General features: G+C 37.6%; 1 protein-coding gene across 4 annotated transcripts in view; it reads left to right on the top strand.

The window, feature by feature from the left end:
• The first annotated feature begins 394 nt into the window (after positions 1-394).
• Positions 395-27,688, top strand: part of SEC24B (SEC24 homolog B, COPII component) — a 41,656-nt gene continuing 14,362 nt past the window's right edge. The window contains exons 1-10 of one of the 4 annotated variants that reach the window (XM_085222291.1): positions 395-659; positions 5,558-6,253; positions 12,403-12,588; positions 17,476-17,580; positions 20,512-20,592; positions 22,363-22,544; positions 24,318-24,502; positions 25,666-25,768; positions 26,658-26,784; positions 27,363-27,472. In XM_085222291.1, the coding sequence (XP_085078417.1) occupies positions 539-659; positions 5,558-6,253; positions 12,403-12,588; positions 17,476-17,580; positions 20,512-20,592; positions 22,363-22,544; positions 24,318-24,502; positions 25,666-25,768; positions 26,658-26,784; positions 27,363-27,472 (1,896 nt within the window). In that variant the 5' untranslated portion in view covers positions 395-538. Of the gene's footprint in view, positions 660-793; positions 916-3,284; positions 3,328-5,557; positions 6,254-12,402; positions 12,589-17,475; positions 17,581-20,511; positions 20,593-22,362; positions 22,545-24,317; positions 24,503-25,665; positions 25,769-26,657; positions 26,785-27,362; positions 27,473-27,688 lie in introns of those variants that run through there. The other 3 variants (XM_085222294.1, XM_085222292.1, XM_085222293.1) reach the window with 3 other exon arrangements.

Genomic DNA, 27,688 nt, shown 5'->3' with positions numbered 1-27,688 from the left:
GGCAAACATGGATAATAAAAAGTAGAAAAAACAGGGCACATGTGGGGGGCTGAGTTGCCAAGTGCTTGTAATAAGTAAAGGTGACTCAAGGCTGTTGGCCTCAATCTTTAAGATGGTTAATGTGACCAGCAGGATGTAAGGGCCCCTTTGCAGCCCAAACACGAGAGTTTGAGTAGTGGCTGTGGCAGAAGCAGGTGGCTCCGTGTGTGCGGAGTGTGGAACTGGATGGAGCTCGTTTGGCAGCAGCGAGCAGGGGAGGCTCACCAACGCTTTCAGTTTATTAAATACAGAGTCAATAGTTGGTACGGGAGAAGCTTTGCCTCGCCGGGGCCGATCAGTCAGCGCATCGGCGCTAAACGGGATCGGGGCGGCCGCGGCGCGCGGAGGCCCCGCCAGGGAGCGCTGTGGGCGGAGGCGTGACCGGCCGGGAGCGCCGCTCGGGCCTGGGGTGTCCGCTGCCGTCCTCCCGCTGGTGTCCCCCGGCGGCGGTGGGAGCGGAGGAGGAGCGGCTCGGAGCGAGGAAGTGCCGCCAGAAGCCATGTCTGCGCCAACCGGGGTGCCGCCGCGGCCCGCCGGTACCGTCGCCGCTTACCCGGGCGGGCCCGTTGGCTCTCGGGAGGCCCCGGCCTCTCGAAGCACTGCGCCGCACTGCCAGAACGGTGAGCGGCCTGCGCGGGGCCTAGCGCGGCGGGCGGGGTGGGGGGGTGGGGCCCGCGGGGGCTGCTGTGCTCGGAACGGGGCCGGCCGGGCCGCACGTCGGGGCCTGCAGTCGGGCGGGGCCGGGCCGGGCCGGGCCGAGCGCGACCTTTCCGGGCTGGAGCCGGAACGCGGGGCGAACTTAGGAGGAAACGCGGAGTCTGCTGCGCTTGGGGAGAAGCGATAGGGAGGGCGTGCGTTTCTTCTGCTCCTCTCGTGGTTAAGTGTTTGAGTTCGTGGCAATTTTTTTTTTTTTAAGTCACTTATGCTATAATCCGGCTTTTTTTTTTTTTTTTTGGTGTGTGTGTGTACAGGCTTTGTTCCGCACAAGGTAGCGTGTGGGGTAACGACCTACAAAATTCTCGCTTGTGAATGTGCCTCCTGTCTGAAGGGTAGTTGGGTGATAGGTTTCTCAAGTAGGCTTTGAGTAACTTGGCAGGTCAGGCAGAAGGCAGTTGTGATGAGCGATGAGGAAGATAATTAAATTGTACCCTTTAGGGAGAAACTGCTGCTACAGATGGATTTGCTGACCTTTAATATTGTAATGCTGAGACTTGTCAAAATTATGTAGAAAACTCTATCCTAAATGGCTTTTGATAAAAGCACGAGGACTCAGATACCCCATCAGCAGTGAGCTGGAAGTATTTCTCAGACACAAACAAAAACTGACTTTGTTCATTCTTGTGTTTTTGTCCAAATGAAACAGCAATTTTAAGTAACTCTCAGTAGTGCTTATTATTTTAATTAATTAGTTCCATTTTGTAGTCATCTTCTGTCAGGCAAATAAATGTTTTTGGTTTTTGAATTCTGAGAAGTTTATATTATTCAATGATGGTTTAATCTTTATTGTGTAACTCGCTAACTATTCCTGTTACCCTTGCTCTGTGATATATATTTGTAGGCCAGACCTCTGAATTTGTCACTTCATGTATTTTAGCACCAGCAGCCTAAAATTCCTAAATTAGCCCGTGTGTCTTTTAAGTACTACTTTTCTGAAGTTACGTAATGTAACACAAGACTTCAAGCTACTTTTTATAACTGTAATGGAAGGAATAGTGAGGGGGAATAGTAACAGAAGAAGACTGTACTAGAACTTGCTATTCTATTAAATAGAAACTAAATTTCACAAAGATTAATTTGGAATTTGATGTTACATCAGTTAAATGTAAATTACTTAAGTGAATGTAGTTTGTTCCGTATTGGCTGTAAAACTGATGTTGTGTGGTCCTTGCAGATGTTTGGAGTGTTCTTGGTGTTTTAATTTCATAACACCTGGATTTTTTTCAGGTTAAGCTTTCGAAATTACTTGCAACTGATGAAAGTAGGGCTGATTTTTTTTTTTTTTTTTTTTTTTTCTGAAAGAAGCTCATTGCATGGACAGCGATAGCAAAACGGATGATCCGCTTTGTCTTTAATAGGATTTGCCCAATCTAGTAACCGCATTCATTTGAGACCTTTGGGGGCATTGATTTTACCAGAACTTTGGGTTAAAAATGAAGAAAAAAAAAAAAAAAACATACTTTACTATTTTTATTCTTCTCAGTGTTCTCAATTTGATTCTATTCTTAAATTTAGTGTTTAAAAAAGAAACAGGATCTTGCTTGGCCTCTTGTTCTTCCATCAGGGGCTTTAAGATACAATTCTTCTGAATGAGGTGTTGCAGGCTCAAAATTACTATAGTAGTTTTGCAGGTGGTTTTATACATAACACGAGAATGACTCTGAATGTCAGCTTAAGAAAGTATTGCTTGTTAAATCAGTATTAAAAAACTATACTTTTTCCAATAGCCATTGTTAACAGCTTAATGTGTTGACGTTTCTAATGCTGACAGGATAGCTATGCTGAATTCCTTTGCTTCTCTAGAAGATCTTTGTTTAATATGATCTGCAAGTAGTTGGTAAAAAAATATATATATACAGTTGGTATCTCTGCTAGCATTTTGGGATTATCATGTTAATTATCAGGTCACTTAGCATTGTTTTGCATCCCTCTTTAGGCTTTTTGAGTAGTTACAATTATATTAGAAAAAGGGGATAAAGGTATGAAATTCCTGCATTTGTTGTGGAAATGGGAAGCTGATGAATTCCATCACTGAGCTCTTGTGAGAGCCCAGCAGGATTCAGTGTGCTGGGTGGTGTGCTGGCAGTGAAGGACACGCAGAGCTGAACTAGGCATAGCAGTGCTGCCCCTTGTCCCTCCTATAAGAGACACCCGAGGGAGCTGTGCTGCCTGCCCTGTGCAGATGCGTAAAGAGATGCTAAAAGTTGCAGGAAACTTGGCTAGAAAGGCAGCTTACGTTCAGAGTCTGTAGGTTACACGTGCTTGGCAGAAGGCTGAATTATTCAGGTAAGAAAATGTATGTATGAAATACAAGCGAACAACATTAGGAAAGCAAGCTAATTTTACTAGTTGACATGGCTGTTGGTGTTAGTATAGCTGGGACAGGTTTTTGTTTTTCGTATGGCAGCACTTTTTTCTCTGTAAAAGTGCAAAGGCTTTTGGCATCCGGCTGTTAATGCACATGTGCTTACATGTTACAACATTATGAGGTACAGATTTGTCTGTGGCAGGAGAATTTCCCTGCTTGCTGTTATAGAGATGGCATGTTAGCTGTACACTTGCACTGTGCAGGTAAGGCTTTCACCTCCTCGTACGGAATTTTTGAAAGGGAGTTGTCAGGTGTTTGGGGAGGAAGGTGCACTGCCTGAAGCAGCAGGACAAGGACGTGCCATTATCTGGATTTCAAAATGACACCAAAAATATACCCAGATTTCCCGTGTTGAAAGTGGCTCAATTATCTAGTCGTCATTAAAAGCTTCAGCTACTAATTGTGCTGCAAGTTACATTCTATTCATGTTCTTTATGATCAAATGAATATAAAGCTCATTTCAGATGATGGGGATAATCTTAAAATAACAACATCCTTTAGAGGCTAAGGGTTTTGAAATCCAAAGGATCATAGATATGTCTTTCTCCTCTTTGTGGGATTTTCCTGTGTGCTCTCGTGTCATTTTGTACTTCTAATAGCTGTTTCTGTGTACAAGTGTGAATAAAGATGACTCGGGCATTCTGTGATGTGGAGACTGGTATTTTGTACTGGTAATTCAATCAAATCTGTGTTTTTTAAACTAGAACTAGAGACTGCAAGGCTTTACAAGATGATTTGATATGCAGCTATTTATTTCAAGTGAGATGCTCCTAAACAGGTTTCTAAATTATACCTGCTCAGTTGGTTTATTCAGCATACCGTAACACAGTAAAACAAACGCACAGAATGTGCTTCTAGAACAGCTTTCCTTGCCACCTCAAGTGGCATACCTGCTGAAAGCAGTAAGCCCTCATGTAAATTCTTTGTGTATTTTTGAGTTTGCTTTGCTGTTCAAGTTCATGTAAGCATAGTCTGTAGTTGTCAGTGTGTTACTAACTGGAAAATCATTCTCTCTAAGGGAGGATAAACTACGTAACATTATAAGGTAGCTTCCACTTTGTGATAAAAGTGAATCAGAAGCACGCGATTACATACTCTTCAGAACTGTTTGTCTTTTTGTTGTGTACTTAAAGCTCCAATGCTTTCTCCCCTAGGGCCTTCCTATTTACCTGGCACTCTTACGTTACTGTTGTTTGTTAGCTGCTTCTACTCAGAGTTTTGGGTCGTCATTTATGAAAAGGCATTTCTGATTTGATCAGAAAGTACTTTTGGATGTTATGTTCCTTGCTTACAGAATTCTATTAACAAGTCATTATTACAACTACCCTGCAACTTAGTCAGAAAACACCTGGATGTTACTTTGACAGTGGTGACTTCAAAACTTCATTCTTCAAGAGAAGCATGCATGGGAGAAGTAATACTTCCATGTCGACACAGTGAAAATAAGGAGGCAAAAAGATGAATTTCTGATCTCTTGTCGCTGTTGAATAGCACAGTATCACCTGCATGTCGCAGTTCACCAAATGCTGGGAAATAACATCATGCAGTGCGATGTAAGCAGCAGGGCGTGGCGATTTTAAGGAAGGAAATAATCCAGGGAAATGCAGGCGTGGTTCACTAGAAAACAGAAGTTAGGGCTTGGGAAAAGAAACCGAGAGAGACTTAGATATTTACCATTGATCAATCTGAATAATATGTAAATAAAATTTGGATCTACTTAATGTTTGGTGTGTCAGCATGTACCCTTGCTGGATTGGTATGTAATTTACCTCTAATGCTGCAGAGCTGTTTGTTGGGACAGCTGAAACACCCTGATATCAACACCTCCTCCACCTGATTCAAGTACCAGGCAGTAAACAGAAGTGACTTGTCGGCCAATCTGTGTTTTCATAAAAATGATCATTTCTGTAAAAACAAAAAAATGTATTAAGGAAAAAAAAAACTGCTCTGAAGCACTTTGATCACCATATTGGGGATTTATTGAGACAAGTAGTCATGTTTTTATATATTAGCATGTACATTTGGCTGCTATGTTTTCCATAGTCAGTTTGCTGAAGTCATATTGTTGTATTCAAATACTGAAATACTGGTTTAGTGCTTGCTGTTGCTCATTATTTACTTGAATATTTTCTTAAAATGATCGAAATACAATTGTGAGCCTAGGGGTCTCGAAGTGGAAGCATCTTTTTTTTTTATAATGGAAGAGATCGATTTTTCTGGTACTTCTGTGTATATGCAAATGATTTTAGATGTGGTATTTTAAATGCATTGTACTAGGTTCATTCATGTTGTTCTGCTGATGGACATTATCTTAAATGTATGGAGAGAAAACAAGATGAAACAAATAGCTTTTTAGCTACAGAAAGTACAGGGTACATTCACACTGCTAGCAGATGCACCTTTAATATATGAGATGCTTTCTCTTCATTTCAGGTCCCGTGCAGAATCAAATGCAGTTCCCTGCTGGCTATGGCTCGCATCCTCCGAACTACAGTGCACCCTCAGGACACTATTCCCAAGTGCCCAATAAAGCTGTTTCATCACCTTTGGATAATCAATATAGAGCCAGTTATCAATCTCCTTACTATTCAGCACCAGCACAAAACGTTATGACGCCACTTGTGGGAACCAATGTGTTGAATACACGGGAATCACAGCAGTTCTACAACAAAACTCCTCCCCGTACAGTGGGATTGACTGAAGGACCCATTCAAGGAGCAATACCATCTGGATCCTACTTGCATACAAGTGCTCAGCAGTCATATTCTGCATTTGGTGATCACTACAATACTTCAGTCAGCTCTTCAGTTGCATCTCAGGGATTTCCCCTTAATTCTCATCATTATGCCATGCCTGTGGTTTCCAGTGCCATGTATCCCAATGTTTCCTATCCTCCTGCAGCTACTAGCAGCATGTATGGGCAGGCATTTACCTCTCAGAGCCTTCCTGCAGCTGGACAGTTCAAAGAGACAAACACATTTTCTAGCCAGAGTACATCAGTACCTCATTCACTTCCTGTGGGATATAACTCTACATTATCAACTATTTCATCTGCTCAGTCCTTTCAGGACAACCTCAGCAAGAATCTCACTGGATCGGTTGCTAAAGTAAACAACCAAGTAAACAGAGGTATGGTGTTATTTAAAGGATGCTCCTGGGAAAAATCAGAAATCCCATGCTTTTGTTGTTTTGTACTTGATCGCTGTGTGAAATTCTATATTATAATTTTGAATTCTATCCTTACTGATTCTGGAAGCTTTTCTCATTTGGTTACCACACTTCTCACAGTAGCAGCTAAGGCTATCACTGACATGCTTCTATTGAGAAATACAGAAAAAGACACTACTGGGGAAGCTTAAAGGTTATTTGTTGTTGTTTATTTTTTAAGTAACTTAGAAGGGAAGTCTTCCTTGCTGTTTTGAAGGAGGATGCAATTTCTTAATTGCAAATATACTTTTTTCATTCGATGACTAGAGATTTTTTTTTTCATATTATGGCTTAAGCTTGTTCTTCAGCTTTTACTTAAGTGAACAGATGCACACTTGCTCTTCACTTCAGACAGTTCAGAAACTTAAATGGGTTTGGGGCCAATTAGTTTGCTTTGTTTTCAAGAAGCACGTGACAGCTGTTTAGGTGGTTGTAGCTGATTTTTTTTGTTTTTTAAAACAAAGTGTTATTTTAGCATTGTAGCAGTAGAGAATGAGGTTTGGAGAGTACCAGTTGAAGGCAGGTACACTCAGTCCTTGCTGGTAGCTTCAGCTGCTGCTGCTTCATGAGAAAGGTGACTACAAGTTCATAGGGTAGGAAGAGCGGAAGGAATTTGATGTGTGTGAGGAGGGCCTACATAATGAAACATTTTGCTCTCCCTCTGTATCTGTATTAACTAAATAGTGTGTGGATGAAAATTCTGATTGTCCTTCTATACTGGTAGTGTTCTGACTTGATAGTGTTCTGACTTGTAAGCTGCGGAAGACTAGTAGTTTTCTGATAAGATGGGTATTAGTGAGCTGTTGTTGAATGTTTCCTTCTTTATGCCAGATATTTCAGAATATAATTAAACATCAAAGTTGGTTTTGGAATTGCTTGTAGCTGAGGCTTTCTAAGACCGAGGAACATGGCTTTGATGATAGTAAAGCTTTGAGTAGAAGCACCAGCTTAGCTTAAATCAAGTTCATCCAGTACCAGTGTCAGGGTTGACTTTAGTTTCAATGTTGTTTTGTTTTGTTCCCAAACTATGAGTGGTATCCTTCAGCTCAGTTTTGGGAGATGTGAGTTCTGCCTCTATATGGTACTTTGTGCATGTTTACTTAGTATTTCAAAGCCAAAACAAAATACTGTTCTAAAAAAAAAAAGGGTGGGGGAGGGCTTTATAAAGCCACTGAAAATAGTGGTGTTTAAAGGCTAAGCATAAAAAGAATTATTTCAAGGACTAAAGGTTTGAAAGTACATCTGAAGACTGAATTATCTTCAGTATAGAACCAATAGCTGAACTTCATGAAATTCAGATATCCTTCCAGGATACTGAGTAGTTGTATGAAAATCATTTATTATTTGTTCAGTATCCTTCCAGAGTAGTGGGATTTGCAGTAGTCTTTTGAAAACTATTTGTTATATGTTCAGATTTTACAGTTTAATTTACAGAAGTCTTTTGTTTAATTGCATATTAATTTGACTGCCTTTTATATCATTAGTTCATAGCTATTTTTGTAAAGAAGGACTGTATTATGGGTGAGACAGTGAAGCTGGCCGGACTGTGAAGAACATTATGAGCCATGGATTGCTTTCTTTCTGAGCCGTTCAGTGCACTCCCTTAAGGGAGTGGTTGAGATTATAGAATCACAGAATCCTTAGAGATGAAAGAGGCCTTTATAGGTCATGTAGTGTAACTCCTCTGCAAGGGAGGAGTGAGCAGGGACATACACAACTGCCTCAGGTTGCCCAGGGCTTGATCCAGCCTTGCCTTGAAAGACTCCAGGGACAGGGCATCGACTGCATCTCTGGGCAACCAGAGTTCCAGTGCCTCAGCACCCTTGCTGTAAAAGATTTTCTCCTTATATCCAGCCTAAATCTACCCTCTTTAAACTTGACGTATGACATCTCCTCAAAGAACTAGTAGCAATATCAAGCTTCCATTTCAAAGAGCTCTCTGCACAGTGGACTCTGAGATTTATTTGGAGCCTATCTTCTTTTCAGTCTGAACCATTTTTCAGGTTGAAACTCAACATAGAAGTGATTCTGTGTTTGCTGACTGGGAGAAAGCAAATTAAGGTAGCAACCAGTAGCAGACTGAGGGGAAAGCAGTCTGGATTACTGCCAATGTTGGCACAAAATACTGTTTGAATAGCAGTTTTGGTGCAGTTTCACAGTAATTAAAAAAAATCAGGCCTGAACTAACATGGTCCCACTCTTTCTGTGGTACTGATGCAAGTATTTGAGTACATTATAGCTAGCTGTAGCTGTTTCATCGGTCTGAGTTGACACACATACTTTCATTAGATACAGATGTAATTCCAACTACCCAAGTAGGATTCATGGCCTTCCAGCCTCTCATTTAATTTTACAGAATGACATCATAAATGAAGTCAGAATGTTGTTTTGTTGTTGTTGTTTTTATTGGTTTGCTGGGTTTTTTGTTTGTTATTTTTGAAGTATAGAATTCAATATCTTTGGCTTGAAAACACTGATAGGTTGCCAGGTTAATGGCAGAGGCCAAGCTCTTGTTTGGTCTTGGCGTAATTGAGTTGCTTTGGGGGGGACTGAAATGCTTTCTGAATTTCTCTGTGCAGTTTGATTGTAATCAGATGAAGTACTTTTAAATAGAGAATTCAAAGTGTTGGCTGTCTTAAAAACAAAAGTTGAAACATGAAAATGACTTGCCAGTTTTAGTACATCTTTGGAAAGAGTACAACATGCTAGCAATCTAAGGAAATGATAAACAGTTCATAATAGGAAATTTGCTGGAGAACAGCGGGGAGAATGAAATATTCAGGAAGAAAACAGTGACAGAAAACAGTTTCAGTCTCTTCTGTGCAAAATTGCTTGAAAATTGCTTCCAATAAGCTGAAATTCCCAAGTGTTTTTTATGACTGTTCATGTAAATAAATTTTGATTACCCTCTCCCATTGCTAGTTGCTAGTACCAAGAAGGCTTTTTGTCACTGTAATTTTCAGTTCTGTATTCCTGTATTCCTGCAGAATATTATCACTATAAATCTGTCTAGATCAGTGCTGTCCTATGTAAATAACACACTGTCTTGCTCAGGGTTTTTGTCTTTCTAGGTCAGTAGCTTTCCTTATTGTTCTTCCAGCCCATCTCAGTTGAAATTCTGATTGTCTTGGTACTTTCCAGGCAGTGTGGATCTGAGAATTTTGTCAGTCAGGATGCCCACATTTTACTGGAGTCTCCTCCCATCATTGAGGAGAAAACTCCAGAGGGTGTATGGATGGGTTGCTTTGCTTTAAGGATCTTGTCTGCTGTGCTGTAATCATAGGCAGGCAGCTTGACCTGGAGACACTTGAATTTCTTGGCCTCGTGCACGTCTTTCTCCTTATATCAGATTGGGATCTAAAGTCCTTGCTGCCTCACTTCTGTAGGAATGTTATAATCCTGTATATATAATCTTGTATGTCTAACACAGATATTAATATTAATCCTGTATATATAACTGCAGCTGAGATGCAAAAGTTGTGGAGATGGGATGCTGCAAGGAGATGGAAAAATCTCTCCGTAGAAATTAAATGCTAAGTTGGGGGGGAGGGGGGGGGAAACAATCAAGATCATGGCGGTAGCAGCTCAGAACAGATGCATCTCTAATCTCTTCTGAAAACTTCGTGGTACTACTGTGGTGAACTTTTTCAACTGCTACTTTAGGTCTCAAGTTGGAAATAAAAACTTCTGGTGATAGTGTATAGACTACAGTGTATAGAAAAATGACAGTTTACCTCTGATTCACATATTTCCAAAGATTGTTTCTGTAGTGTATCTTCTAACTGTATGTCTCTGGTGCAAGGCTTTTGTAGCCAAAGATTTGGTTTCAGAGTCATTTGGTAATTTTTAGTGCAGGGTATCCTTGTGGTTGAAAGGCATCAATAAAATGTTAGCGTGAAAAAATAAAGGTTTACAGGGGAGGGGGAAGTACAGAGAATGTTGTGTCACTGAGATGGGGTTTTGTATGTGTTGCAGCATAATGAAGGTCATCCTTGGTGGGAGCATTGTATGGGCTAACCAGCACTGTCCTAGAAAAGCTAATAGGAAACTTAAAGTGGGTAATCAGTCCAGCTTTGTCTCTGAAATGTAGTACGCCATCCTGAACTGATCGGTGCTTGTGTTGCAAGGCGCAGTCTGGCTACCAGTCAAGAAAAAGAGAATATTGGTAGAAAATCTACCATAACTGCTGATTGTCTCTTGATGAATTATCCACATATTTTTACAGATGAAGTTTGCTCACTTTTACACGTGCCTTCCCAAAGCTTTCCTGTCACCAAATAAAGTTTAATGTGTAATTTCACAACTTCCGTTAAAAAAAAAAAAAAAAAAACAAACCATAAAAAGAGCAAAAATTTTTTTTTGCTCCAAATTTAAAAGTATTCTCTTACTTTAATGAGAGAGATGAATACTATTCAGGTAAGGATCTACATGATTTTGGATGAAATTTTTGGATAGCCTGTGGTTGAAAATAGGAATTTAGTATCTGGCAGGGGACTAACGAATCTTCAGCTAGTTCAAGTGTAAACCAGTTTCGACTTAAAGCATGTGACACTGTTAACATGTTGAGTGCTTCACGGCAGTGTTGGAAACTGAGCATTGCTTTATTGAAATGTGGAAAGTACCAAAATGCCATGCAGAACTCTTGCTGCTGAAGCCAGGTAAGTAGGCTACCATCACAGATCCTCCCAGGTCATCTCATTTATCTCGCTTGAGGAAGCTGTGTAGCTACCAGGACATAATTTCCTGCTGGAAGGTGCTGGTGCTTCCAAGAGGAGTCCGTGAGGCACTGTGTGGAAATGCAGGTTACAGGAAGTACATTTCAATAGAAAATGCTTTGTGCATATACTTTGGAGAAGAAGGTTTTAAATTTAGATTTTGGTAATTGTTGCAAAATACTATATGTACTGCACACTGTGTTTAAAAACTGCATTATAAATAAAAGTGCCACTAAGATGGGAAAAAGTATGCTGCCAATTTTGAAGATGAGTAAGAAAAACAAGAGGGTCACTTTAAACCTCATTTGCTCCTCTAAAGGAGGCCGGGGACATCAACTTTCTGCATAAAGTCCTGTCTAGTATCAGCTCTTTTATTGAGGAAAAAGTCTAAGGTTGTATGTACTGCATTGTTATTTGTGCAGGGGAAGCAAAGCTAAAATTACACATGCATCATTCACTGAATTCTGTACTTTAAATAAATAGTCTGAAAATGTAAGCATTGGAATTTTTGTTTCTGCTTAATTTCTGTGTTGGTATGCTGAGTCATTGAGTTGGGGTCAAATCTTTTTTTTTTTTTTCTTATTCACATTTTAAACAGTTTGGTCTGTCAGAAGTTTTTAACAAATAATTGTTTTAAAAACGAATGATAATACAATGTTTTTTTGCCAATTTATAAACAAAGAATGATTCTGTTTAACACAAACTTAATTGAACTTACATTGTCTTTATCTGATAGGAATTTCAACTGGACTGTTAAATTTTTCAAAGCATTAATCTGATTTTTTTTTTAAAGCAGATTATATCTAGTCCAGATGTTTAAAACACATCAGAATTTCTGTGGAGTACTCGGGGCTAATTGAAGCAGATTGCTTAGAAATGGGTTTTGTAGCTTGGTAACAAATTGCACAATACCTGGAACCTGTGAGAGACAGGATCCTGGTCACACACAGATGACTTGCAAATTTCCTCCTTGTGAGAGGGATATGGGTAGGGAGATAGCCCTGCATTCCTCTTGCCTAGGAAGAGGAACCCCTGAAAGCATTGTGTTTGGGAAATGGAATAAAAATGCACTCATTTAGCTTCTGCTTAACCCTGGTTGCAGTATCTAACACTTTTGCTGTTGGTTGTCAAAGCAGTCTGTTATTTTAGTGGAATTTTTTTATAAGTGCAAACCTTTCGTATTAAAAAAGATGACTATCTTTTTCATAAATACTTGTGCGAAGGCATCTCTGTGAAATACTATGTTGTTGCTGTGGTTGTGCAATCAACATTAAATATAATTGCTTGTATAGTGTATTTGCTTGTGTAAATGCAAAAAAACCCAAAAGCGTTCCTACTTTCTGCTGTTGTTTTCAGGTGGCATTGATTCTTCGCAGCCCGTGCACTCTGTGAGCCAGGGCGTTCAGCTTAGCAAGCCTGGGCTTGGGGCACCTGCTTCCTCTGCTCTGATCTCCTCCGTGAGGACGCCAGCTCCAGGCCTTTCTTCACAGCCACGGTCCTCACCTTCCATTACGCAGTCACCGGACTCAGCCCTTCAGGAAGGTACTAAAAGAGAATGGGAAATTATAATACAGACCTCTACCCTCTTCCGCATGCAGATGTGAATGCTGGAAGCTTTGTTGCTCTTTTGCGTTTGTCTCACTAGAGGACTTCTCCCATCTTGTCAAGCTCCTTTAGTGTTTGTGACACTCTGGTTCTGTTTGTTTTTTACTTTTCTCCCTTCCATTTGATTTCCTCTGGTTATATGTTGTCGCTGGCTTTGCCTGCCTTATTGTCACTCGCATGTCTCTTCCTTTCAAAGCATTTCACTTAGTTCCATTAAAAAGTTGTTCACAATTCTGATATCCTAGAAGAAGGGCTTAAAAGAGAAGAAGTTTAATCAGGGATGTGTTGCAAAATCAGATATAAACTAGCAATAGTGGAGTTTTTTTCTTAAAACCTGCTGCAAGCTCCTGTTGTGGAAAGCTATTGCAGGAGTTCCGTGGGAGAACAGAGAGGTCTTTAAGTAAGCTTCATTCCTACTCTCATGTTGGTGACATCTTGATAAAGAACGGGTCTTCAGCCTTCTGCCTTGCTAATGTAGTCGTGATGTTTTGAGTTGCCTTTTAGAATGTTTAGTATCTGTTCCTACTATTCTTAATCTTAGTTATTGCTGTGTTTTATTTCTTGCTGTGTAATTTCAGAATTTTAAATCCTTATGGAAAAATAACTCATGGTGCAGAGTGGGAGTAGACACTGGTTTTATTCAGAGCAAGGTGATATAGCTAGCCTTCAAAATAATTCTCAAAACTGTAGTGTTCGCCAATCACAGCGTGCTTTTCATTTTTAATTTTCAGAGTACTCTACATCCCTGACTAAACTTCTCCTCTTCCATTTCTCACCGCATAAGCAAAAAAGAAGGAACCTAAAGAAATAATTTCTGTGAAAAAGATAGAATCAATTCAAAAAGATAATTATTCATTTATTTATTGCTACCAAGTGCTACACAAAGTGTACTGTTTTAAGGAAAATTCAGAGCTGTGCTTGATTCTTGCACAGTTGTATAGATTGCTTTGGTACTGGGTAGAATTTAGTTGTACTGTGGGTGTGTTTGCTAGGAAAAAAAACACTGCTTAACTTCTGAAGAAACAGCATAACCCTGTTGCAGATGAGAAAAAGGACATAGTTATTTAAATTTGCTTGCCTTAATGTGCTATGTATATATAGCAGATTATCACTATATATAATGTATACGTTTTCTGCAGTGATTCCTAAATAATGTACCACAGGTTCATGTGGAATTAAATGTAGATCACTGTGGTCACTGCTGAACTCTGCACTAAATTCAAAATCATATATGTGAGTTAAGGTTTGTGCAGTATGTACCTGGATGAGCACTCTTCACAACCAGTGCGGTGCGTATAGCAGGAATATGTAGCTAAGTCATCAGGTGCTTGCAATGAGCTAAATGTATTTACATTGTCATCAACAATTTAGCTGTCTTTCATCAAATGTGAATTTCTACTTTTAGATGGTGTTATTTTTATAACTATTAGAAGACTTTCTAAACATTTTTCAATTAGTTTCTGTTTTAGGAGTCTGAAGTACATAATGTATTCTTGAAATACCTTTTTAGTACCAATTAAGTGTGATAACTTCTTTTGTAGAAATAAACCTACTGAAAAAATTGAACATATCTTCTGAATATTTTTCTGGGTTGTTAGAAGTTCACACGTGTTTCTCATACAGTGATGAAATGAACTGATTTTTATCCTTAAGTAGCGTTGTCTACATGGGAATGTTCTGGAAATAAGATTTACATTAGTTCAAGTCTGTTTGTCTTAAGCCTGCGTGCGGGCATTCTTGTGTAGCATTTATATATTGTAATTGTTTAGTTGAATATGTTCTTACGGGGGGGAAAAACACCTAAAATGTGTTCAAGCCTGTTTCATCTTAAATGTCCATACAGATGCAATGCAGATAAACTAATCTTCTTGAAAATGGCATCCTAGAGATGGACTTTTGTGTGCATGTATCCTGTCTGGATGTTTTCTATATACTTTCTTATGCTCTGTGTTGACAAGATCTGATAAGTAACTGAAAATAATACAAAGTTAAGAAAATGAAGAGAGTTTACTTAGTAAAAATTACTATTTGCAATATTATAGTGTTTTTATCCCTCATAGCACGTGCATTGAAAGTAGGAGGCTTATGCAACTGAAGACCTTTAAAATATAGTCTATTTTTGCATGTCCTTATTTCATTTTCATTTCTGGTGAGGCCTCTATTATGAAACTTAACCTACATAAGCGTACAGTTTGTTTTAAAGTCTTTTATTATGTGAGTGGTTGTTACTTAAAATACCTAGATAGTTGGTTTATTTCATAGACAGATGATTTCTAAGTATAGTTTAGCACTTTTCCTTCCTTTTCTTAAGCAAGGAATTTTTAGGACTGGAAGATTTTAAGAAATTATTGGCTACTGTAGATGACACTAAGCAGAATGATTCGTTATGATAACACTTGAATTGCTGTGTCAGCCACCCGTGCCTGTCCCTCAGTTGCCTTCTCCCATGTGCTCGCCTACTGGTTGTGCCACTGGGCTTTGAACCAAAGTGAGGGGCTTCTGCATCTGAGATTGACTTATTAAATTGAGTTATTTTTCAACCAGGTCAGTTCATGGATTTGTTTGCGTCGTTGAACAGTTGTGCTGGCAGAATGCAGCAGTATCTTAAAGGCAGAAATCTGTAGTACTGCTGGCAACAAAACCAGTGTTCAGGGCTGGTAAGGTGAGAGTTAAGCCAGCCTTACCTCCAGACTTCATAATGACCTCATAGTTTCTCATTACTAAATTACTGTCATTAATATTTTTTCATTTATCTTCAGTGTTCTTTCTGAAGCACATGTTGTCTTCATGTATGAACCAGTGACAAGAAAAGGAGCAGTTCTAGAAATATGAATCTATTTACTTGTTTTTTTTTCCCAACATTTTATAAAGATTCCAAAGGGCCATAGTAGAATGACTAAGTCATTCCTTTCCTTTCATTTATCCGTGTTTGGAATTTTTGCATTGGTGTGCCCTTTTCAGGTAGATCTACTTCCCATCTTCCTCTGTCTGTGATATTTGTTAGGAATCTGTCTTTGCACTCACATGCTGTGCTGAGCTTTCATTGTGACCTCTGTTTCTGTTATACTTCATAACTTGTCTTGTTACCAATCCCTGTTCTGATTTTTTTTTTACTTATTACTTGCATGTCAGTGATCTTAAGTTAATTTTTCTCCTTCACCGTGATTTAATTGTTCTGTCTTATTCATCAGGAGTTCTCCTAGGCCTGAGAGAAAGACGTGGTCTCTTCAGCTGTATTCTCTTTTGGGGCAAAGAAAGTTGTTGTTGGTGTTTTTTTTTTGTATCATTATCAAGTGCATCTGGTAGCCTTCACAGGAGATGGGAACATGAAACAGTGCTGCTAACAGTACAGAGAAACTAAAACATTATACCTTGGTATACTTATACTCCTACTTGTATTGAGAAAAAACTTGATTGGGGTTGTAAGATCGTGATGCCCTAAATGAAGGGAAATAATGTTAGTCGCTGCATGCACTAAACTCCGTGTGGAAGGTACAGCTTCCCAAAATGCTGTGATACACCTTTGCTCTGTTTTCTTTTTACACCCGCTGTGCGTAGATGCCCTTCACCTTGTCTCTTATTTTTCTTTAGTGAAACTGAAGCAGTGCTTTGAGACTGCTTACGTAAGGGGGAAAAAAAAAAGAAAGAAAAAAGGCATGAAAATAAAAGCATTTGTACCTGATATTTTAATTAAAATAAAGGTTGATGCAGTAGGTTTTAGTTAGCAGTTGGGGTTAATAAATACCGTGATGGTTTCGGATGGTTTAAGTTAGCAGTGTCACTTCTGTAGTGCTATATAGTGTTAAGATAAAAAACGCTCTAGAGTAATGGTGACACTGTTTCTGTGGGGAATAAAATCCCAAACTCCTGAGTTTGGAAGATTTGGATCTTGCTGTAGTGGTCAACCAGATTGCTGGGAGGGGAAATCATGTTTCTTCTTAGCATGTCTCTTTCTGGCTGCAAGCCTATTTCAAAACTGTCCTAACCCTGTCCCACAGCAAAGGAAATTTAAGAGTTCTTGGAAATGTTTAGACTTAATTAGTAACATTGTGTATTCATTATAAAATACTGCAATGTGCTTTACTCTTTTGGAAGTGATATGTGCATGTGCTCTTTTTGTGTATTGTTCACATATATTTATTTTAAATATTGTATGTGTACGGTTTGGAGTTGTCTATGAGTTGTCATCAGATCTTGAATGTGAATGGTAATTTTTAAGTATTTAAGTATGGGTCTACAAGCTTGAATTTAGGCACTAGTTATAAAATAACACTAGGTTTTCAGGTTTGCCTAGTTTAAATTTCACTGAATGTGTTGCTGAAGTGTGTGTATTCTTATACATTGTAAAAGCAGTATGTTTCATTAATTTCTGACAGCATTCACACTTTGAAAGTGAATGCCTCCTGCTTTAAAGGGCAACTGTGCCAAGTAGAAGTTGAGTATCAATGCTTTCGTAGCATAATTTAAAATTACCTGGGAAGGAACACCTTTATGTATAGATGTTGCTTTGTGTAGACATTCCAGGCCAAGCTGCTGTTAACCATGTATGCAGAAAGTCTATGTGTATAGAATTTACACACAGATGCAAAACTTCCTGCTGACTTCTGAGTTACTAATACCTCACTGGCTCACTAAAAACTGCTTCTGCTGTTCATAGATTAACTATGGGTCTAGTTCTCTAGATTGTGTAGGGTTGTACGTTCAACTGTTTGCATGTTGGGATTTGCTCTGGAATGGCTAATATATCTCACTTTTATTGCAATGATTTTGTTTCTCATCTTTCCTGTCTGTCTGATTCTTATGTTTGTGCTTTCCACTTCACAGGCATGCAGTATGGTGGATATGTTAATAATCAAGCTAGCTCTGCACCAACTCCCTTGTCATCAAGTTCAGATGATGAGGAAGAGGATGAGGAGGATGAGGAAGCAGGTTGGCTTTAGCTTTACACCAGTATCTTATTCCCTTCCTACTCAAGTTTTGTTCCATATTTCTCTCCCGTGAAATTATTTTTCTTTATTTAAGACGGAAAGTCACTTTGACTCAGTATGTATCAAGTAAACTAGAAATTTCCCATACATAAAGTACTATTGCAAACAGAAAGGACTTTGGTAGTGGTCATCAAATGTTCTGTTTGTTTCTTTTCATATTAAGATCAGATGTTTAATGTATCTCATTGGGTAATATTCACAGCTTAGAACACTTACTGAGTTTTACTGTTTTTATTTGAAGTAGGTTTTAAATTACCAAGTGAAGATACCAACATACGGAACTCTAGACTGATAACAGTTTGTTTTGCATATAAAGCAACTGCATGCTACTTTTTTATAATATTAAACAGCACTTACCCGGTTATCCATTCTGTGTATAGGAAAGCCTTACAATTAAGGTAGTAAAGAAAATAGTGGAAGTTTTTAAGTTTGGGTTTTTTAAGACAGTAGACTAATCTATTTCATTTTTCTTTCTTTCCTCTTTCGTTACATCTCCGCAGCTCAGACGCATAGGTTCAGTTTAACCTGCTTGCTTTGTGGCAATGTAAACGCATTTACTGTTTTTCAGGAAGCAGTTTGTCCTGCTTGATTGAAATGTTAGGCTCATGGCTGCAAGGATTTTGTCAGAATTGTCTGGTTTTCAAATTCAGTGTGTCTTGTTTCTTGAATGGCAGCTATTTCTTCCAAAGAAAACTCAAAAGTTTGCTTTGGCGGTTGTGAGGCAGATGCTGTTTGAACTCTGCTTTCTGAATAATAGAGGTTTTTTTTTTTTGTGCAGGGCTTTCTACTGAGTTTTCTGCAGAAAAGTATGTTTGCCTAATCCCATCCCCATCCCTGGAGCTTTTTTTTTTTTACCACAACCTTTTTTTATTTATTTTGTTCCCAAGCCCTACTAGAGACTAAATTTTCTTATTCTCTATCATCCTAATTTCTGAAGATGTGTACTTCCGTTAAAGCCTGTAGTCTTTGAACTATCATTGTTTTCAAAATTCAGAAGAGTGCAAGGGCATCTAGACTCAAAGCATAAGCTGCCTAACTAACAACTTTCCTGTATTATGCCCTGTCACCAGGGATTGGCGTATATCCTAATAGATTTCTAGCTCAGGTTTTACAAAACCAGTGGTTTTACAAAAAACAGACATGTACATCTGTTTGTCTGTGTTTCTGTAGGTTCTCAAAGCTTTTTTGTACTTGGACCTTTGACTATCTGGCTAACTGTGTGAAAGCTTAAGTTATTTTGATGTAAATAACTAGATAATCTTAAAAGCATGTTGTAAGTATCAATTCTGTCTGGATAGTGTCTATAATTATTCTTTTTTAATTCTAAAACATTTTTTTCATTTTTTCTAGCGTTCTCTGGTCTGATGCTTAAAGTACTAAAATAAATGAACAGCTGATGGAGTTTATTTTAAGTATAGGGCAGCTATTTAATTTTGTGGAAGTTCTTGTGTTTTTTATTGAGGGAAAATGGTGAAATTTTAGATACATGTAGTCGCCTTAGAGTCCAAAGGTATTTCTGATCTGCAGGGAACTGCTCACCTCATTGTTTTTGTAATAAACCACATAGTTCCCAGTGGAGAGTGGGGTGTGTATTAATTCTTGTCCTCATTGTTACCCTGACTATTCTGAGAATGCGTTACAAAAATGTCAGTGGTCTTAAGAAGGAAAGACCTTATGTGTAAGCTCTTCAGTAAGCATATGGGATGCTCTGAAGGGAATTCTTGTTCTTTTGTTAGGCAGATCCTGTTTGTGTTTCATAGTATCTATCTGAGATCGTAGTTGAGCTAGAACATCTCTGTATGTCAAAAATGCTGCTTGTTTTTATTGATACTGTTTTCTGTTTGGTAGAGATAGGACAAAGTTGCATTATTTTTATTTCCAGCATGCATTTGAGATACTTCTTATTTTCTCTATTTGTCAGTGTGCTTTCTCTTGCCCTCCAGGGAGAACTTGGGAAGCATATAATACGTATTATTTTTTATAACTCATTCTATCACTAATATCTGCCAAGGATAAAGAATATTTGATTTTATGTGCAACTGCATTCTAGATGGATTTCATGTAGTGAGTAGAGCTTATTGTGGAGAAAAATGTCTAACTGGTGACATGGTGGTTAAATGGGAAATGTTGAAGTAGTCTTATGTTGAGAGTTGTGCGTATGTCTTCTTGGTATTCTTTTGAAATGCAGATCAAGCTCTTCTGGTCAGATGAAAAACAACTTACTTAAACTCTTAAGTAAATCTTGTTGACCTAGTAAAAGCATATTTTGACTTCTTAGTAGTAGGACATAGCAAAGCTGTGCCACACACAAAAAAATGAATACAGTTTCCTTTCGTTTCTAGAACACAAAACAAACAAACAGCAAAACCAGCAAAAACCCAACCTCGTTGGTACATTGGTTCAGTTTGGCCTGAAGTGGGGATGTTGCATGGTCACTCGGAAGATGATGGGAGACTTCTATTGTTAGGAGTTGTGAAGGAAATTGTGGCAGTCTGTTTTTAACATGTTGTACATTGCTTTGTTTCATGTAATCCAGAAAGAATAAGCTATTGGAAACATTTTTTTGGTTTCAAGAAACAACTTTTTTGCATTGTTTTTGTCCTACCGTGTACCTCTCTTTTGCCATTTGTTTTGTGTTGGTTTCTAATAATATGCTGATTATTCATCTTCCCTTTCTTCTTCTTTTTGCAGTGGTAATAGCTTTCAAGTCTTAGGGCTATGGTGTTTGTTGTGTGGTTGTTGGGTTTTGTTTTTGTTTGTTTGTTTGTTTTGTAATAAACCTTCACAGTTCCTTGCCTGAGTTTTTAGAAAAAAATTTCTCAAAGATTTACCATTTGAGTCACCTAAGTTTTTGTTTTGTTTTTTTTCCTAGCACTTGATAGTTCTTCTACTACTAGCAGTGCGTCTCCTGTTCTGAACAATTACGATGCCCTGGAAGGAGGTGGCTATCCAGGTGATCCATTTGTTGTTGCATGTGAATTCTGAATTGTTTAAATTTCCTAAAGTCTACTGTCTGTGATTCTTTTCCCTTTCTTATGTTGATTATTGTCAATCATTGAACAAGTGAGAGGAGTTACCTTTCACCTTTATAGGAACTGGGGTAGTCTTCTCAAAGAGATCAAGCCTTGCTTTTTCAATCACTTCTCACAGATCTAACAATGAAGTTTGAGTAATAATTAAGAAAAATTTCTCTGTATCACAGGCCGTACTTTCCATCATAATATTGAGGGTAGTGCTGAAAGTATGCTCTGTGTAAAGCAGTTATCTTTATCTAAGTTATGATATGTGCCTGATTGTGTTGGCTTAGTTGCTGATAATAGCTGACGTGCACCATTGAAGTTTTGAGAGACCAAAGATGGCAGTTAGCAGAGATGGCTGGATCAGGTTATTTTATTTTTATTCTTCTACATGCAAAGAAGATTTGAAAAACATAGATGGTATGCTGCTTATTTTTATCTTCAGAAATATCAGGAATGTGAGGATTATATTATGTGATCTAGTAGACTACCTCAGTCTTGAAATCAGTCATTTTGGGAGCGGGTGGCAAGAGTGCTTGTAGGTGTGTTATTCAATATTATGTTATATATTTTTATATTATAAATAATGGATTAATGGTGGGGGTCTGACCATTTAAGAATGTCACAGTAGTTTGCTTAGTCTATGGGTTCTTATGTAAAACAAAATCTATCAGCTAAAATCTTGATACTACTCTCCCTGTACGGTCTGGTTGGTGCAGTGAAGGCAGAAGAGGTATGACTGCAGGAGTATGAATTTCAATTTTTCAGATAATAACCAAGCATTTCAGTTTTGTTGAAGACTTATTCTGAGAATGGCTTATTCCTTTTCCTTCAAAGAGTAGCAGGATTAACTTCTATTCTTTCTATTTTTACACCACCCATCTGAACTGTTTGAACCAAATCTAGTTTTTTAGAGGTTATTTTTTTTTGGATGATTCACATGCCACTTCAGATCTTACCAAGCCTAAATTCTTTTAAGTCTTATCTCATATTCAGAAGCATTAAATTTGGAAGAGTAGTGTTTTTTTCTTGTTTTTGTTTTGTTTTTGTCTTTTTTTTTTTTTTAAACAGCAGTTAAATTTTCTATGGATTGAGGGCTGTGTATTACTTTCATTTGAACTTGTAACAATCCTGAGACCAAGCTCCGATGCAGGAATAGGCAGGAGAGACTTGGATTTCTTCAAGAAAAGCACTATGTCTATCTATAGGGATTAGTACTTTCACTTCAACATTACGTTTTAAGAGTATTTGTAAGTGGCTGGAGAAGAGGCTAGCATCAATGGTAAATCCTGGAATATAATGTAGGTACAAAAGTGTATGAGGGTGGCTTTTGTTGTGTTGTTTTTTTCCTCTTTTAATTGAAAAACTTATTTTAATAGCTATGGAGTTTTTGGTTTGGTGGGTTTTGTGGTTTGTTTTTTTTTTTTTTTTTTTTTTTAATAGAATGACATCTAGAAGTTGTGGGTAGTAGACACACAGATCTATGATCATCTTGCCATGTATAACCCCTTTTTGGCACCAGCTGCCGTAGACTTAGTTGCTAATGGCTTATTTATATGTGATCAGTACAGAAAAAAATCGTACTGGATCATGCAAAAATTATAAAATGGGAAAAACGTTGCTTGTTAAAATGCATTCAGGAGTTGATGTCCCAACTAAGAAATTGAAATTCTACTGAATATCTGAGGGTATTTTTGTCCTTCCAGAGACACGCTCTGTGACCAGCAGCCCAGATCCTACTCCACCAGCCCCTCAAACATCAAAAACTTCTAAGCCCTTTGGTTATGGATATCCAACGCTGCAGCCTGCCTACCAAAATACAGCACCACCTACTCCTGTGCAGCCCACTAATCCAAGCCACCATCCTGGGTTCCAGCATTATCCGCAGGTTCATATTTTTATTTTGAAAGTTACTTGATGTATCAAGTCTTTTCTGTATATTTCTTTTTAGCATTTTATGTTTATAATTTGTGAATGAGTAAATGTTGAGTGTCATGCTGATCTCCTAGCTCTGACTTCCTTGGAAGGCTTTTGAACCGAATTTTGAAGTGTGTTGCCAAATAATTAAGCGTAGCCACTTCGCTTTTATTAATTAATGCAGTTATTAATAGCAGCTACAATTTTAAGATTTATTGTTCTAAAGTTCTATACTTCATTGATGAAAACAATAAGAAAGGTCCACTTAGACCAGTGAACCATCTTACAAGTAAGGTGTGGCCTGGAGCCCAGATGAAAGAACTCCTCAAAACTGGGGGGTGTGGTGTGGCTGGCTGCCCGCTTCTGTTCTCTCCTGGGTACCAGAGGGCACCAAACACCCAAACGGTTGTGTACCCTGTTCTCATTAGCAGTGCTAAGATGTGTGTAAAGGCATGTAGATAAACAAACCTACTGATTTGTATATGCTGCTTTTTCTGTAATAATGCTCAGCAAGCAAATGTCACCAAAACTACGGTTATCACTGATCAGAATTCCTTATTGAGCTAAGCGTAATACCTTAAGGAAGCATGTAGTAGCCACAAGTGAGGCCTTTGCTTGTTACAAACGTAGTGTAAAATATGATACAGAGAAAATAATTGATTTTTTTATTTGAAAAAGATCACTCTATTCAATGTTGCCTTGTCTAGATATTTTTGTTCTTGTGGTTTTAGGAAAATCGAATGCTACTAACTTCAGCATTAATTAATAATTTGGAAAACTTACGGTTTAGTGATCTCTTTAAGAAGTGTTAGTCATTTTTATTATGATAGCTTAGTTGTAATTTAAAAGTCTTATGTAATGCATCTGAAGTTGTTTTAAATTAAAAACGCAAGGCTTATCGTAGTTTTATCTTCCTAAGATAAAACTAAGATTGCAAGAACAATGTAGTGTCCTTTCATAAAAGTAGCAAGGCATATTATGAAATTCTAGACTTCTCTTTTTTTTTGAGGAAACATAAGGAGAAGAGGGCATCTTAAATTCAGTCTCCAGTCATATATCAGATGTTGTATAGTGAAGAGAGTGCTAGGTTCTTTCCAAGAGTACACAGGATAGGATAAAAAATTGCTGGGTGTGGGAGGGGAAATTCCAGTTATACATACAGAATGAAAATTCTTCAGAATGGGATTGGGGAAGCATTAGAAAGATTGCGCTATGAAGTCTTCCATCCTTGAGCACTTCCAGAGTTTACCTGGCCTGTGAACATGCTTGTTATCCCTGCTTGATGAGAGAGTTTTGGACTGCCAGAACTGAGGTGCCTTCTAACCTAACCTTTTCTCCTCTTCTGTGGTGATTACTGTATTTAAAAATAATATATTTATATATGTTTAAAATGTTCTTCTTTAATTTGGAAGAATTTCACTAATATCTTCAAAGAGGGAAGAAATCTCCTCAGTCTTTCTAGTTAGGTATTTCTCCTTATGCCTGGAAAGCTTAAAGGATTAAATATGACTTCCAGTGACAGTTTGTATATTGTGTTTGAATTTGGTCTCAGGAAACATACTTGGAATCACTGCTGTGAAACGATATTCTTGTTTGTCTGGTTTTGTTGTTACAACTACTGTTGGTATCCTTTTTAATAGAGCTCTGGAAGAATTAAAATTACGAGATTTAAGATATGTAAACATGAATGTATGTTTATCAGTTTGCAATGCTCTTGGGGCGTTTTGTTTTTTTCTTTTTTCAGCAATATCCAGGTGTGAACCAGCTGTCCTCTTCCTTAGGAGGGTTAAGTCTGCAGCATTCTCAGCAGCCAGAAGGCTTGAGACCTGTAAACCTTACACAGGATAGAAATATTTTACCTGTATCTTCAGTTCCGGCTCCAGTGCCAAACTTGAATTCTGATCTTAGGAAATTAAACTGCAGTCCGGAGTAAGTATACCGTGTCTAAAAGAATGTGTTACGTGCTTCAGTGATGGCTTGCTTACTTCTTGATGTTATAAATAATTTAAAGCAGGCTACTATTTTGAAATCTTGGTGATAGTATAATTCCCTTCACTCGAAAATAAGTTTATCATCTGCATCTTTATGCAAAATGTGAAGTTGTCCTGCCATCAGAATGCTTTATATGCAGTATGAGTGTAGCTTACTTGTTAAAACACGAAGAAACGTGCTGCATGTTTGCCTTGTGTTATCTGTCTTTAAATAAATAAAAGAATACATACTAGAACACCTTGACATCACGCAGTTCCATTTCATGGAATTTTTTTGTAATATTGCATAGGATTCTGTTCCAGAAAACTATGATGACTGTACTATTAATATACTAAATAAACTGTGATTATGTTCAACCATTGTAATACTGCAATTACGATGAGTACTTTTAGCTCCAATTAATATCCATCTGCTATTTCAAGTCAGACACATCTCAGTATAGTGAAAATTGCTTTCCCCCCAAGCAATTCAATTCTAGTTAGAAAAAGATATATTTTTCGCTCCAGATTAACTCATATGGCTGCCCTAATGGCAACGCACGGTCCCACCAGAAAATAGGTCTGAAATGAGGATCTCAAAATCAGTCTTAGGCATGTAGAGTACTGTTGATGCTTTGGGTTTCTTTAGTACTACTTCTAATGTGAAATCAGTCCTGTACTTTGCATTGCATGAATAAAAAAGGCTTTGATTGTCTCGGTATTTTAGATACTCTTCTGCTGCTTTCTTACAAAAATTTTGCTTGCTTGGACTAGTGAATGCTTGATCCCTTCTTTAGTTCCCTTGTTAAAATAAAATAAGATTTTGAGAATGAATAAAACCTGTCATTTTAAATTAAACGTTGGATTTAAAGCAATTCTTTCTTTGTTTCAAGTTTGTTTTGCTGCATGTGTATTACTGAACTACTTCAGTAATGTAGGGGAGTCTTGTTCAATTTTTCCGAAAAATTTTTTTAATTCCTTTTCCATTACTCTTAAAATCAGCTTTGTAAAATATAGGTTCTCTTAAATTTCAGAGTTCGTTAAAATCAAGAGTTAACACAATGTTTTGGGGATTTTTTAAAAAAAATTCATTTTCAATGAAATGCTTTTATTTCTTTTCAGTTCATTTCGATGTACATTGACAAATATTCCACAGACGCAGGCTTTGTTAAATAAAGCTAAACTTCCTTTGGGTTTGCTGCTACATCCCTTCAGAGACTTAACGGTAAAGTAGCTTACTTTTGTAGTATATACATCTAATATATTCTAATATCCTTTTTGGATCAGGCAGAATAAGATATAGTGACTTATAATTGCTAAATTTAACAGAAGTTGTTAAAAAAAAAAAAAAAGTTTGAGAATTAAAAGAGAATTTAAACCTTGAAATTGCTACCTCATTGAAATTGATAAGGGAAAAGCTTGGGACTTGCCCTTCCTTTCTTTTTTTTTTTTCTCCTTACTGTTGAAATGGCGAACAAATCTGTTTGCCGGTGGTTTTCTGGAGCTCTGAATTGAAGTTTTGAGTGTGGGGGTCAAAACTATAGGACACCTTTTTGAGAAGATGTTCACATTGCTTTCTTGAAAGGCAACACTAACATGACAGCATTTATCGTGCCAGTAATAAAGGCAATAGATGATACGCAAAATATAAGATTGAAAGATCGAAACTCTTAAGACTGAGCTGCTGTTCTATTCCATCTAGCTTGTTTATAATAACATAAAAAGGTTGATAAGTTATCTGAGACAGCCTTCTTTTATTCCTGTGAATTTTTTGGCATGTAAAGTTTGCTGTCATAGCATCTGTAGTCACAATTTGTCCATTAATAACTAATCTTGCTGTAGTAGCCTTATTACTGTGGCTGACTAGTTTGATTTAAAATAGGATAGCATCTGAGATTAATGAGTTTGGATTAAGATAATTGGAATTATTACTTCTGATCTTAAAGAGATTTTTAATAGGCATTGTTACACACTGTGAAAATGGTCTAGAAAACATAATGAAAAATGATAGAACGTCTGGGCCTTTGAAGCTTTTATACACTGTGCTGCACAGTAATGGTCTTCATAAAATGTATTAGCTACCTTTGTAACAGCTTCCTATTCTTTCTTTTTAGCAATTACCAGTGATAACATCAAGCACAATAGTGAGATGCAGGTCCTGCAGGACATACATCAACCCTTTTGTTTCTTTCATTGATCAAAGGAGGTGGAAATGCAATTTATGCTATAGAGTTAATGACGGTAAGTTTTGTAACAGAAGAAGCTTGCATTAATATAATATAATTCTAGTATTTGCATTGTATCGCTCCGTGGGGTATTCTTAAGTAGATGAAAATGATAGTAATCTTAAGGTGTTTTTTTAAATATCTGGATTTTGTCACATATTGTGCATTTCTTAAGAAAAAATAGTTTTGCAATTCTGTGGGAGACTGAGGATGTAATCAAATTACCCTGGTTTACTTGTGTAATAAAATCAATTTACATCACCGACTGCCATTGTAACGTGCAACTGGACGGATGATGACAGCTAAATACTGTGTGCAATCTAAGCCAGATATTATGATAAGCAGTAGAGATTGAAGCTTGTTGTGAAAGACTCAATTTGCATTCCTTCTTTTAACGTTTGGGTTATGCTACTGTTTAAAATGAAGTTTTTTTCATTTCTAGTTACTTAACTTTGATGTATGGGATGCTTTTTGTCATGTATCCTTAATGCAAATATTTTTTCTATCAATTATTGAAATCTGGCTATGTTCATTTCAGTGATTGTTCTTATTTGCTAGCAAGCATATAAATTTTGGAAACTTTTTTTTCCTTAGTCCCTGAAGAATTTATGTATAATCCTCTGACACGATCTTATGGAGAGCCACACAAACGGCCAGAGGTCCAAAATTCTACAGTGGAGTTCATTGCTTCCTCTGACTATATGGTAATAAATAAATTGTTGTGGTGAGCTTCCACAAAATTGCACGTTAATATAAATGCACTTGAAGTTAACGTTGAACATGGCATGTTGTTCAGGTGGTAGGTAGTAATATTCCTATAAAGGTACTCCAAGTCCAGAGAACACTTAAAGCTCATGTTTGGTGTTTTTTTTTTGAGTTTTGGCAAATGTATATATTCAATCCAGTGTGGTTTAACATTA

This window comes from Meleagris gallopavo, chromosome 4 (genome assembly GCF_905368555.1).
Source record: "Meleagris gallopavo chromosome 4, MGAL_WU_HG_1.1, whole genome shotgun sequence".
Classification (NCBI taxonomy): domain Eukaryota; kingdom Metazoa; phylum Chordata; class Aves; order Galliformes; family Phasianidae; genus Meleagris; species Meleagris gallopavo.
Note: the sequence above shows the minus strand (reverse complement) of the source record. Positions and strands in the feature narration are given on the sequence as shown.